The sequence below is a fragment of the Triplophysa dalaica genome, chromosome 3, assembly GCF_015846415.1.
Source record: "Triplophysa dalaica isolate WHDGS20190420 chromosome 3, ASM1584641v1, whole genome shotgun sequence".
Taxonomy (NCBI): domain Eukaryota; kingdom Metazoa; phylum Chordata; class Actinopteri; order Cypriniformes; family Nemacheilidae; genus Triplophysa; species Triplophysa dalaica.
In genome coordinates this window covers 24,862,217-24,876,592 of record NC_079544.1, presented here as the reverse complement: position 1 = coordinate 24,876,592, position 14,376 = coordinate 24,862,217, and the positions used below count along the sequence as shown (strand labels likewise).

At 37.6% G+C, this 14,376-nt stretch overlaps 1 protein-coding gene across 4 annotated transcripts in view; it reads right to left on the bottom strand.

Annotated features, from left to right (window-relative positions):
* sbno2a (strawberry notch homolog 2a) overlaps positions 1 to 13,975 on the bottom strand; it is a 29,626-nt gene extending 15,651 nt beyond the window's left edge. For 2 of the 4 annotated variants that reach the window (XM_056742783.1, XM_056742785.1), the window contains exons 1-5: positions 12,146 to 12,270; positions 11,443 to 11,625; positions 11,271 to 11,350; positions 7,539 to 7,626; positions 5,062 to 5,238 (exon numbers count right to left, since the gene is read on the bottom strand). In XM_056742783.1, coding sequence (XP_056598761.1) covers positions 5,062 to 5,238; positions 7,539 to 7,626; positions 11,271 to 11,350; positions 11,443 to 11,571 — 474 coding nt within the window. In that variant the 5' untranslated portion in view covers positions 11,572 to 11,625; positions 12,146 to 12,270. Of the gene's footprint in view, positions 1 to 605; positions 4,005 to 5,061; positions 5,239 to 7,538; positions 7,627 to 11,270; positions 11,351 to 11,442; positions 11,626 to 12,145; positions 12,317 to 13,822 lie in introns of those variants that run through there. The other 2 variants (XM_056742784.1, XM_056742786.1) reach the window with 2 other exon arrangements.
* Between the last annotated feature and the right edge of the window lie 401 nt (positions 13,976 to 14,376).

Here is a 14,376-nt window from a genome sequence, read left to right as displayed (position 1 = left end):
TGAATTGCCTTCATAGCTTTATTGTGTATGTTGTTGAAAAGACTGCAAATGTTTTCATGAAGCTATAACATTAAAAGCATATTTTAGACACACTTAGTTAGTACATTAGCCTATTCCTTTAGTGTGTTGTCGGCAAGACGTGCATTTAATCACATCCATGTGTGTCTCTGAACAATTATGTGTATAAATAAGTTGCGAAAAATAACTCGATATAACATTTGTCGCAAGCAGCTTGAGATGCGGAGTCTATGTGTGTGTGTGTGTGCGTGCGTGCATGAGAGCGCTCTGACTGAAGACCGACGATTCAAGTTCTTTATGCTTTAAAATGGCTTGTATTTTTGAAATGGCGTAACTTAAAATGACGTGCAAAACGCCAGCTCGATCAATTACAAGAAACACGAGTGCAGTGTGCTGCTCGCTTGCATAGCAAAATCATTGTTACTATGGATGTGAATTATATCTACATGATAATAATGCGTAAATCCTGCGGAACCTGCAGGAAACCCGTAAAGCTGCTCCGAAATTCAGGCACTTATTAAATTGAAGTGTTTTGCATCTTTAGTGTAGTGGATTGAGATTTATTTCAACGTCTGATGCTGCCTTACCTCAGAGAGCATGAACCCGAAGAGAGCTTTCAGTGTGAGAGTGAAGAACACTTTCTGTTCCGCAGCCTCCCGCGTTGATTGACCGGACTCGTGACTTAGTCCCAACAAATCAGAGGGGCAGTGGGCGGGCATTAGTCTAGGCAACAAACTAGAGTGACGTGTTCCGACTGCTCTCACTAAATCCTTAGCTGCATCAGAGCAAAATAGCGCATTTCAAAATTAAATGACTTTATCGGCAAATCGGCTTTGAAAATGATCGATATCGACTATCAGCTAAATCTTTGATATCGACGCCGATAATCCGCCAGTTCGATAATCGATCGACCACTAATCTAGTGTGTTATGTTGCCGTGTTTGAAAGTAAGCAGTCTGCCGAGTTCGAAGGTGAATAAATAACAAAGTCATTGGCTTGTAAAAAAACAGGGAGTCGACTCTGAATCACGCAAACGAGACGTGAACGAGTTCCGCGCGTATCACTAGAAATAATCCCCGCCTATGTTTTGCTGGGAATGCCACGAAAACTTCACTCTCCTCCACCAAAACACTGTCGCTCATTCATGATGCGTGTCCATTATGTCTAGAAACTGTGTTCTACATTGTGAAACTAAGTGCGCCCTATTTAAACTACCAAAGGAAGAACTTCTGATGCAACAATGGTTACAATTCATTTTCAAATGACAGCAAAGGAGAATAACCACGTCATTTCACAGAAGATTGCTTCAATAATCTTGGCGCATTCACTGCAGGGTATGTTAAAAGACTATCCTTGAAAGAGGGGGAAATCCCAACCTTATTTGGACCGGTTAGCTCCACCGAATCACAACCTGTAAGTGTGAGTATTTTTGTCTTAACTTCAAGAAATATTTGTGTACCTTTTGTCTGTGTTTAGCTAATGCATTTAACGCTAACGTTAACATGCAACGTTATTTCTGGGGTAATACAATTTGTTTATCTAGCTATTAGGGATGGGCAATTAAAGCAAAAATAATATTTGAAGATCGATGAGAACTATTCGAAAATTATTCGAAATTCGCAACCCACCCCCACATGGACGCATTTACAGTATTACACACACAGAAACGGAGAGAGAGTGAGACCATTTGCTTCAAATCCGTATGACGGCACACTGCTTTATGTATTATGGAATAGGCAATCTTAAATCAAGCAATACATTAAAATAACGTGCTGAAACATTAATATATTAACAACCGAATGACGACACTTATTAACAGTACGTCGATCAGAATCAACCGCTCATAATGCTAGGACGTTTCCTTGTAAAATATGAGCATGCACATTTATACCAACTAAAAACAGTGTGATTGATCAGGAAAATATATTAAAGCCATAAAGATTTTAGACCAGACTATTAACTATAAACCTATTAACCGAATGACGGCATTTATTAACAGTTCGGAGCGATTTCATTAATTAATAGCTCAAAAGGCTTCTATTTTGTATTGTCATGAAAAAGTTTCTGCAGTCTGGCAGTGATCGTTTTTCTAGACGAACAGTAAACTCGGGCTGTACAAACTCCATAAGATTTTTAAAACCCTCTATTTCGACAAAACTGATCGGAAGCATATCCTTAGCGATCATCTTGCTAGTTAGAGCCGTTATTTGCTCTGCCCGTCTGGCATCCAAATTGATTGGTCTGACCATTAACTAGCAACTTATTGCTGACCTGCTGGGTGCTTCGCCCTCAGATGACTGTGCATTGTAGTTGTTGATCCATGATAAGCCAGCTTTGCATTGCAGAGTTTGCACTGCACTTTATTCTCATTCATTTTATTAAAGGACCCCCACACAGATCACATTTTTGCCATCGTCTCAATTTACCGTTTCCGTTATGCCATGTGGGTCTACAGTGTGCGTAACTTCGTTACCAAATCTTGTGGGAAAATGTTTTCCTGTACTGTCTCTTGATTGACAGCCTTTAGGTTTAAGTTGCGTCGTTATTGGTAGCGCCACCCTTTGGTTACATGACGCGTTACACGTGAAAACACGACGAGTTTTTTAAGATCGCACACACTATTCGAAATTCTATAATTAAATAAACTATTCGAATATTCAAAATTCGTGACTCATCCCTAGTAGCTATGAACTCGATTATTTTAAGCGTTCAATCTATGATCTATTATCCACTATCGTCTGTGGATGTTTCTTCGTCAGACTAGGGATCAGACTGGTAAGGTAAAATGAAGTTTGGGGGAGGGCAGCACGATTGTATGTCATAATGTGGCTGTTTAAAATACACAAAAAGGAATCTATCTTTATCTGGAATTACTTTTCCTTTCGAGAAGTGCCCTTAAAAGGAAAAAACGCTAATTGAAATTCATCCAAGGTGTATTCATACACGTGACTAACTTCACTGTCTGTAAGACCTCTAAATGTGAATGTCTAAAAAGCTCTAAATGTGGCTATTGTTTCAAAAGTATGTTTCTGTTTTTGTTACCTCCGTTTTTAAAGAGTAGAGCATCTTGTTCACACGCTCCTTTGTTTTCATATCATAGTGAGAGCTTTGCGGCTTTGACACCAGTCGATTACTATTCTGAAATGGCTTTATTACAAATTTAAACACAATGGCGATATATTGCAGGCCTAACAAGACTAACTCCCGCTCTCAATTCATACACATACACTATCAGCTACAAATATATACTTCACAGTTTAACAAACATTAGAGCAGGGGTCTCCAACACGTTGCTGGCGAGCTACCAGTAGCTTATGGCCTGATTGTAGGTAGCTGAATCAGAGTGAGCTGATTTAGACAGGAGTTCCACCCCCTCCAATTCAAATAAATGATTTGTTTTGACAGGAAATTAATTATCATTAAACCAGGGCTAAACCGGGACAAGTGTATGTACATTAAACCGGGACAAGTGTATGTTTTGCATGGGCAAGTGAGAGAGAATTTTACTTGCCAGACCAGACAAGTAACTTAAAAAATTAAAATAACAACAGTGCAACATATATGTTGAATAATAAGAATATGTGCAATAGTATGTCCATGTAACTAGATGCGGGCGCGGAATCCTGTTATTTAAATGTCATCTGGCTGTTCTGAGTGAATTATGTGCACAGTTTAACGAGTCATGGTCGAGGAATTATCTGCGTCTGCACTGTATGAGGATATGAACACATGAACATCATTCTCCAGAGTTGCTCTGAGAGTTTATTTTACAAGCATTTTACTGTTCGAGTGAAGATATCGTCAAACACACAAAAACTCAAGCATCTTCCCGAAGACCCGTCAACATAAAAGTCCCATTAAATTTAAACATAAAATAAAATACTGTAGTGTACTATAGTGTTTGCTATGGAAAATTGTTGTGCCCTTGTATACTTAATAAAGTTCAAAATCACTATAGTATCTAAGAATTTTACTGCAGTTGACTATAGTACTATAACTATATATATAACTATAGTATACTACAGTAATGTATGTGGACAAATATACCACTATTTTATAGTAAAAAAGAAAAAAAACTGAACTTGGAAATAATAAAACAAATTTAGGTAATCTAAAAATGATATGGCCCTAATTTATCCACATGTATGTAACATTAATGTCTTTTGTCAGTAACATGCCTATTCATCCATTTTAATGATGACAACTGACGATTTATACGCGTGGTACTAATGTTTGGCCTGTGCTACCAAACTTTAAACCTCTCTAGTACCAGTGCTATGCGCAAAAAAAGTTAACTTACAATTATTAACTTAATAATTACTTTCCTTCCAATCTAAATCCAAATTAATTATATTGATTATATTATATTATAATTCAAATGAAATATCATCTTTTTTAACTTTGGACAAGTCATTTTTGTACTCAGACAAGTAAACGACTCATGACAATGCTTAATGTCAAGCCCTGATTAAACCTATATTTGATTATGAAAAACCTGCGGTAAATACTGCTCAGCGTTAAACAAAGTTAGTCGCATGCAGGCTCAATACGATGCAGGTTAGGTTTAATTTTGTGTGAAAATATGACGGAAGGCATATGCTCTACCTGCTGTCAAACAGTGGATGTAAAGTGTCATATTATCCGAAGAGTTGAGATTTATTAGGTTTATGTAGAACTGTTATGGAGCAGATCAAATATTAACATTAATTATCATTCAAATGTTTTAATTTCAATGTTTTTGCAAAAAGTGCATAGTGCTCCTACTTTTGTTGGTTTTCGACATAAAACGTGGTGAGATAGACAGCCCATTTTAACATAAACATTAACAGTTTTGTATAACATCTGGGTAGCTCTCAGACACTATTATTTTGAAAAAAGTAACTCCCGAATGAAAAAGGATGGAGACCCCCTGCAATACAGTGTAAGAGGGGCACTTCTCCCTTTGTAACGCTGCTCGGGAACCATATGCAAACACTCATCTTATTAAAAACATCTGCTCAGATGAGGAGTGTTTTAGCTGTTACAGATAAGGTGTGTAAATACCTGTTGTCTCTGACTGTGTCCAGGTGTAACCCAGTAGCCCTGTGCTGCTGTGCCCTCGCTGGGTAACTGTGCCAGGCTGTCGGTGCCAAACCCTGAAGGCTCTGTATACTCCGAAAGAGAGTCAGAGGGCGAAGAGAACAGTGATGTGTTGGACAGCTCATCTATACATGACAGATCCTGGAAAAAAAGACACAACAGGTTAAAGAAAATGCCAGGATCTGCAGAAACAATGCACTTCATGAACAGAGACTGATGTGTGACGTGCCAAATGTTTTCAACACAGTTATGGACTCATCACTTTACTTGAGAAGTTGCTAATGTCCAAAAACATCGGTCAAGAAAAGGTTTCTTTTCCTGGAAGCTTAAGGAGCATATCTGATCCCTGTCTTGGCATAAAATCATCCTGATTCATAAGAGAAATCATCCGGGTAAAGAAACACATCCACGGAGGGCTTCTAGAAATAACGTATACAAGTTCATCGCTTAATCAAACTAAATCTCATGTCAATGAGCCACATACATAATATCATTCGAGACAAATAGAGCATAACAACTGGATTATTTCAGCAAGCTTTGGGAGGCTGCGTTATATCGTATTTCGCAGAATTCAAGGGGACATCATGACTAAAACACACTTTAGTTAAGACATGAATATTTTTTGGCATCTAGAACCTGATTTTTTAAATATACCAGAAGCTCAGCACGTGAAGTTTGCTGAAGTGAAGCTTTCCTGAAAACTGAAACCCGGTCAACAGAATTGAATACACTTGAAAACAGCAGCCGTGGACTGTTGCAACAGACGTGGCTACATTTACTGTTTGTCATAAGATGTTGTCTTGTTTTTTATTCCTGGAAGCGAGTGAAGCATTACTGATTCAGAGAAACAGACAACAGTCAGAGATAACAAAATATAAGCTAAACACTTGCTGTCAAATACTGCAAAGAAACAAGCTTAAAATAACACAGCATTTTTACATAGTAAATAAGATTAAGGTGTCTCAAAATTGAGTATTTGTCAATAAGGTAACTCATACCTTAAATGAGTCCTTTGCATTTAACCCATCTATGGTGAAAAGTGAGCACACTTGCATGTAAATACATAACTGGAAATCGAACCTGTGTGACCATTGGGTTAAACGTCCGACTCTCTAACCATTAGGCCACGACTGTGATCATATGGTGCCAGTGTGCTCATGGCGACCCGAGTTCGATTTCTGACCTCAGAGCCGTACTAGTTTGGGCATCTGAGAGTGCAAACAACACTTTTATCCAACACAAACCAAAAACTTAATGCAGAAACCAACACCGGGTTAAAAATTCAAGTAAATGTTATATGTACTCAAGATTGTAACTCATCAGAGTCTCACGTTGACTGAAACTGTGGAATGTGTGTGTGGTGGTCTTCTGTCAGGAAATGATGCTTCTCATCGAGTGTGTCCACAATGACGTGCAGCAGAGCCTTATTTTACCTCACAGGCTTAAAGAAGCTGTGGCTGTTTATAAAAAACGTAGCTGAACGGAGATCAAAATTCAGTATTAAAATACAGTAAAACTGATTTTTTATTCACACACAGCCAAACCTATTTGCCATGTTCTTATGTACACTACTAACAACCCATTTATTTTATAAGTGTAATGCATAAAGTATTAAAAGAAGTAAGTAAAATGGGGGCATACATATATCTATTTTAGCATTACATTGTTAGTATGTTATAATATATATGTAAATATCCTTTGTGAAGGTAAAGCCAAAGACCATTCTCAATTTAGTACAACCACCCATCCCCTACCCATCCCCCCCCCACAAAGAATAAAACAGCAAAACAGTCCTTTGGTTTAGAAAGAGCCTGCAAAACTTCAGATTATCAAAGCTTAATTCTCTGGGATCCTGTATTGTTTTATTATTATTAAAATACATCTTTTATAATTATTCTGATGTACAGCCAGAATCCTGGAGGCATAGACTCACTCCAAGAGTATTTCCATAATAACGAACACTCTCAGACAGTGACATTCAAATGTTTTCATCAGTACCTGAGATACAGTCTACGATCATAAAACATAGTCATGAGCCTTATCAGCAGACCTCAGTCTAACAAACACATTGCGTGTAGCAAACAACACTGTGGGTTCATCAAAACAACTATATTCTGTGATTTCAGTCACTCAAACCTGTCTTTTCCAAAAGCACTCAATGTAATGATGGGGTAAAGCACCTACAGATTTATCACCACTTCCCGGTCAACAGCAGCTGTGGGATTAGCATTGATGTAGTTTCTCGCAGCCAATGCTTTTCATAAAATGCACACTGAGCTAAGACATAGTGCAAGAGTACAGCTACATAACTGCAACACGCAGGAGCTGTGCGTTGAGAAAGAAGGGTCGAGCCTGGCCTGCATCATCCCAAGATTACAATCCATTTAAAACCCACAAATGATCCCAGACATAGATTTGTCTGCAGATGGATATTATTTTACCTGGGGAAAATCTCCGTTCCGCACAAGGTCCTGAAAGTCTATGTCAGACAGGTCCAGATTCCCAGAGGATGGGTTTGACTGGAACGACCTGATGAAAAATAAAGAGAGAGATCATACACTGACTGACCAGATTTTGTTTAAGGCTCGCAGTATAGCACTTGACCCACTATGACTCTTTTAAGGGCTGCACAGTCATGGGTATAATGATCATAATGATTACTTTGCGCAAAATTGGAATTAGTGGTCGACCGATTATCAAACTGGCCGATTATCGGCGACGATATCAAAGATTTAGCCGATAATCGATATCGATCATTTTCAAAGCTGATTTGCCGATAAAGTCATTTAATTTTGAAATGCGCTATTTGGCTCTGATGCAGCCAATGATTTAGTGAGAGCAGTCGGAACACGTCACTCTAGTTTGTTGCCTAGAGTAATGCCTGCCCACTGCCCCTCTGATTTGTTGGGACTAAGTCACGAGTCCGGTCAATCAATGCGGGAGGAACAGAAAGTGTTTTTCACTCTCACACCGAAAGCGCTGCTTCGGGTTCATGCTCTCTGAGGTAAGGCAGCATCAGGCGTTGAAATAAATCTCAATCCACTACACTGAAGATGCAAAACACTTCAATTTAATAAGTGCCTGAATTTCGGAGCAGCTTTACGGGTTTCCTGCAGGTTCCGCAGGATTTACGCATTATTATCATGTAGATATAATTCACATCCGTAGTATAACAATGATTTTGCTCTGCAAGCGAGCAGCACACTGCACACGCGTTTCTTGTAATTGATCGAGCTGGCGTTTTGCACGTCATTTTAAGTTACGCCATTTCAAAAATACAAGCCATTTTAAAGCATAAAGAACTCGAATCGTCGGTCTTCAGTCAGAGCGCTCTCATGCACACGCGCGCGCACACACACACATAGACTCCGCATCTCAAGCTGCTTGCGACAAATGTTAGATCAAGTTATTTTTCGCAACTTATTTATACACATAATTGTTCAGAGACACATATGGGTGTGATTAAATGCACGTCTTACCGACAACACACTCATAGGCTAATGTACTAACTAAGTGTGTCTAAAATATCATTTTAATGTTATAGCTTCATGAAAACATTTGCAGTCTTTTCAACAACATACACAATAAAGCTATGAAGGCAATTCAATTATTTACACTTACTATATAAATTCAAATTGTGCTAGTTAATCCAATGAGCAAAATGATTAATTGAATAGTTCTAGTATTGTATGCAATTTTTAAGTCATCAGAACATATTTTTTCCATAAAGAAATATCATTTATTCCATTCAATTCATTTTTTCATTTGTTCCTTGTTGTTTTTTTCTGTGTTGGTTGTGGTTTACAAAATGTTCAGTAATGTATTAAGACGAGCCCTTTCGTTTTGCTTCAATACTATTAACATTAAAATATATCATTTTTATACAAAATGACATGCACATTTTCTGTTGGTTCAAATGAATTCACTACTAATTCGGTCTGGTATATTTAGAGTTTAAACAGTCTCTTTACTTATCACTTAAAGCTTCTCTGACGGTTCTGCCTCTTTTTAAATGATGAGCAGAACCAAACCACTCTCACCTGCAGTTAAATGCATAGACAAGTAGTACTAACTATTTTAACACATTTACACGTGTTTACATATCTGTACAAATGTAAATGCATTTAAAACTGTTCCACAGAATTCCGCAGATTTTCCCTAAATTTTAGCACAGAATTAACAAAAACTCTGCAGATTCCATATGACCCTGGTGTTGAATATGTCATATCCCCTTTGAAATGAAAAAAAAATGCACATTGTAATTAGGACTGCAACAACAAATCGATTAAATCGATAAAAATCAATTACTAAAAAAGTTGGCAACGAATTTCATAATCGATTCGTTGTGTCGCACGACGCGGAGACGTATCATTATTTTAAAAAAAAAAGAACTTTATTTGAGCAAGGAGCGGAATCACACTCGGCCTCTCTCACGAACTGATACTAGCAGAGTTCGGCGCCTCATAGACAATGCGGAGCAAAAATAAAAAAAACGAGCGGAGGTAGAGTAAAGATACATGGCGGAGGCAGAGAAATCCACGCGACCCAAGTCATCCAAGGTGCGGGAGCATTTCACACTAAATAAACTGAAAAACTGTGTTAACTGCAAAATATACAAAAGCGACATGGCATGGCACGGAGGCACCACGGCAATGATCCAGCACCTGAAACGCAAACATGTTGGAGTCTTTGATGAGGAGCAGCTGGTTAAGTCACTACAGAATCCTACTTTTGTTCCGTTTTGAAGTGAGGAACGTAATGTCCCTGGTGCTGGTGTGAACTCGTTATCCAGCTTGACAAGCATGACAAGTTAGCATTAGCTGGTTAATAACAGTAGTAAAGCAGGGGTGGTATAGTTACTTTGCATATTTTTTAGATATTTGCAAAGTGCTCTTTTCCAAATATCAAAAAAATCTTAAATCAAGATTACTTCTGTTTGAAATTATATCTCATTAAGATTATTTTTCGTACCCCATTGGCAGATAATTAAACTTGTTTTAAGCAAACAATCACTTAATTTGAGTTTTTTTTTTTTCAGAAAACAAGACATTATTTCTTATGCTTTTTCATGTGTCTAGTAATTGTTTCTTGATTTAAGATTTGTTTTTATATTTGGACTGACAACAGGACAAAACTACTAAGTTAGAAAAGCACTTTTTTGCAGTGTATATTCTGTGCTTTGTCCCATATAGGTTATTATTGAAAATATATTTGTGTGTGTTGTACTTTTTAATTTAATTTTAATTGTTCTTTTATAGAACTTGGTCATCTTAAGCTGTGTTTAAATGTGGTGTATAAATTAACCTTGCACTTACTACAATGATGGTTATAATTTGATGAATAAGCTTCAAGTGAACATGAGAGAGTGTTTGCGTGTGTGTGTATGTTTTTTGTGTTAGTCCATTTTTATTTGATTTTATTATTAATATAACAGCTCAGGGATTTTCAAGGAGCAACATGTTTGTGCACTTTCTAAAGATTTTAGTTCTGTTTTTGAATAAAGGGTTGGAAATGAATGCCTTTCTTGGTTTTGTTTTTATCTGATTCATCGATTAATCGAATAAATTATCGACAGATTAATCGATTATTAAAATAATCGTTAGTTGCGGCCCTAATTGTAATTTCTGTGAGTTAAGTCTATTTATTATCAAAGTATTTGTCAGTAATACAGCTATTTTAGGGAAAAATGTCAATAACTGCATTGCATGCTGATATAAGGTGTGCCCCAAAATTTTGTGCTTGCACTCCTTAAAATTTCATTCAGGGGCTACAATGCTCAAAGTAAAAAAATTAGTCTGGAGCCCTGTCTTATCGGGAGTTTTGTGCATGCTTTTAAAACATTATTATCACAACTATTATGCTTAGTTAATTGTGGGAAGCATAAATTGTTATCACGATTAAAATACAATTAATTGCGCAGCCCTAAATCTTTTTACACCTTAAGTAAAGATTCACTTAAGGTAATGTCATCAGACGTGTAAAAAGTTTTATCGATGCATCGCAAAAAACATGAATCCTTTCAGGTACATTCCAGAAAAAGCAATCGCGAGAAATGCACCTGAGATGCATGTATTTACCAGGTGTAAACTGGAACATCTTAGTCGACCATATCACAAGTATAAAGAGGTCCACTGTAACTTCTATTTTAAGCTGTGATAAAATGTGTTACTCACCTTCCAGATTGCATAGGATAGTGCTGGCTGTACTGAGTTTGCTGCGAGAACGCCCATGAGTTTGACGGACAGAGCTGACTCTGGAGAAAAAGGAAACAAACAGAATGTGACACAGGAAGTAGGCCACTGGAAACACTGTTCAACAGAGATAACCAACCACCCAAATATTTACTGGTAGAGCTGATGCTGGTGAATTTAACACAACCTGTGAGACCCAACAGAAAGTGTGCGGTTTATGCAGACCACATACACAAAACCAAAAACCAGGTAAGGCAACCCCTTCTAGACAGACGATTACCATTGGATACCAAAGGACTCCAAGGTGCCTCCCATTTTGGAGAAGGTTCAAGAATCACTAGAATAATAATTATGAAAACAACAGGTCAAAACTGTAGATTTAATCAAGATTAAGACATCAACAGACTTAAAAGTTAGAGGGCAGAGTAGCACACATTCCTGACATTCTTTTTAACTCCATAACACATACATTGAGTTTGATATGCCTGAGGTGGAGGTCTGATAACAAACATTGGCCAATGTTTTTTAGACCCAGTCATTTTTTCCAGTCATTGTATTGTGTATACGTTTGGTTTTGGTCTAACCATGGTTTTCATGTAGTACAGGTTGAGGTGCCATTACATTAAGTAGATCAAAACAATGTTACAAACCTTTCTCTGATAGCTTAATGAGAACGCCCTATCAGAAAAATCTTCCAACAGAAATCTATTGCAGGAAATCACATTATAATAAAAATATTTTGTTGGGAAATGTCCTAGAAATGTCTCGTATCTTCAGATCTCTAAACTGAAGATAACTGTAAAACCTACAGTAAACATTGTATGTCAGAACTAGACAAATAATTGAAAGTAGAGCACCTCCATGGAGCTCACAAGGGGAGGACTCGGTGCGCTAAACTTCGGGCTCCCCAGCTGAGGGACCTCAGGGTGCAGAAAGTCCTCCATGTCCATGACAACAGATGTAGCAAGAGAGGACATCAGGCTCTGATCAGAAACATGGTGCCAAAACCCATCATTCACCAGCCATCTCTGAAATAAAGAGACAGATGTGATGAGATAAATCGGCAATAATAGAAAGACAGCCACTACACAACAGAAAGAAACCAAGAAAAGAAAACAACAGACAATCAATTAAAGTTTCTACACTTACTGACCAATGATTTCAGGTCATTTATTTGGCCATGAATTAAAAAAACAACAGTTCCTGTATTAAGTCAATCTGTAAAACATACGCTGACAATGACATGGGCTGACATTAATTGACTTCTTTTTATATATTTCGATTATATTTACTAATGTACAAAAAAACATACAAATGCAGGGGCAGTCGTGGCCTAATGGTTAGGGGGGTCAGACTCTTGACCAGAAGGTTGCCGGTTCGATCCTCAGGACCGGCGGGTAATGATTGAGGTGCCCTTGAGCAAGGCACCTAACCCCTACTTGCTCCCTGGGCGCTGCAGTGATAGCTGCCCACTGCCCACTGCTCCGGGTGTATGCGTGTTCACTACTCTCTGGTTGGGTTAAAAGCAGATGATATTTCGGATATGGGTCACCGTTCTGGTAATATTACCTTATTGGTAATATTTGTGAAAGTGACCTATTAATAGAAATACAATTTTTATGTTCTGAACACGAACGAAACAGATCTCATCCCCCATTTACTGCTATGATGGGGTAAATAAATACTTTAGGAGTCAATGCGGAATGAGATCTGTTTGGCAATTGACATTCTTCTAAATATCTTCCTTTGTGTTTAGCAGAACAAATACATTTATACAGGTTTGGAACAATGTGAGGGTGAGTAAATGATGATGACAGGGTAAACTATCCCATTGGATGAACTATTCCTTTAATACACCCCAGGACTAACAGACAATTAAAATATTTCAGAGCAAACCTGTGTGTATTTCCTCTACTGATATTTTCACGAATTTTGACATCCTTGTGTCTAGGCTGACAGATAGATAGAAACATATATGTAGATAGAAAGACAGACAGAAATGTATAAAGCTAGACGCACACACAGATTTACACTGACCGATATATTGGTAGATAAACAGCCGAACAGATCTCTCAGAATAGCAGTAGGTTATGTAGGTTATGTAAGTTATCAGAGTAACATTAAATGGCTATTGTATAAAGTATCGGAGTCAGGCCCAGTTCGTGTGTTAGAAAGGATTACACAAATAATACATCTGTGTGTGTTTTTACTATTTCTTCAACACAACACCCTTTCATATTTAAACACAAAAGATCAAAGACACCAAATTGAGACACTGGTAAAAATGTAACGTTAAAATGATGATGAATTCAATTGACGGTGCATTTGTCAAACTGAAACCCATCCCATACAGAGCACTGACCCCTCAAACACATCACCTTAACACGAGTGCCAGTTCATACTGATAATTGTGGTTGAACTTAATGGATTCATTCATAAATTGATCGGTTGTCTGTACCTTTTTCTGACTGACTCTATGAAGCGCTTTTGTTTCAAGAGTGCTAACATGCTAACCTGACAGAAAACTCACTCACCGCTCGATAATTTAACCCCCTGCCTTCGATACCCTTCCACGACAACACACGATCACTGAATCAGACTTTTTCTTGATCGGCGGCGGTGTATTTGGGGGGTTAATCCATTTTTTTCGAACCCTGTTCGCTTGTTTACCTACTTCCTGGTCGACGCCGCCATCTTGATCCTGAAGAGCGAGAAATCTTCCGCTGACGTCATCGCGGACCCAGCAATTCTGTCCGAAAATCAATTTCCAGCCAAAACTTATTTAGTATTAGTATAAAATTATATATTCATTTTACAATATAACAATGTCAACCTTATACATATAATTTAACTCAATAACTTACACGTAATGCTAATGCAAAAGCCTTAAAGCATAATGAAAATCGTTAAGACAACTGGGAAGTGTTTTTTAGATATTGAAATAGGCTATGTAAATTATAATATTACTGTATTTAATAAAGAATAGTTTTCATAAAAAATAATTTGTTCATTAATTTTGTTTGATCTTTTTTACGCGTTGATAGCGCCTCCACGTGGATGTGTGCTGACACTGCAGCGTTTAGTGATT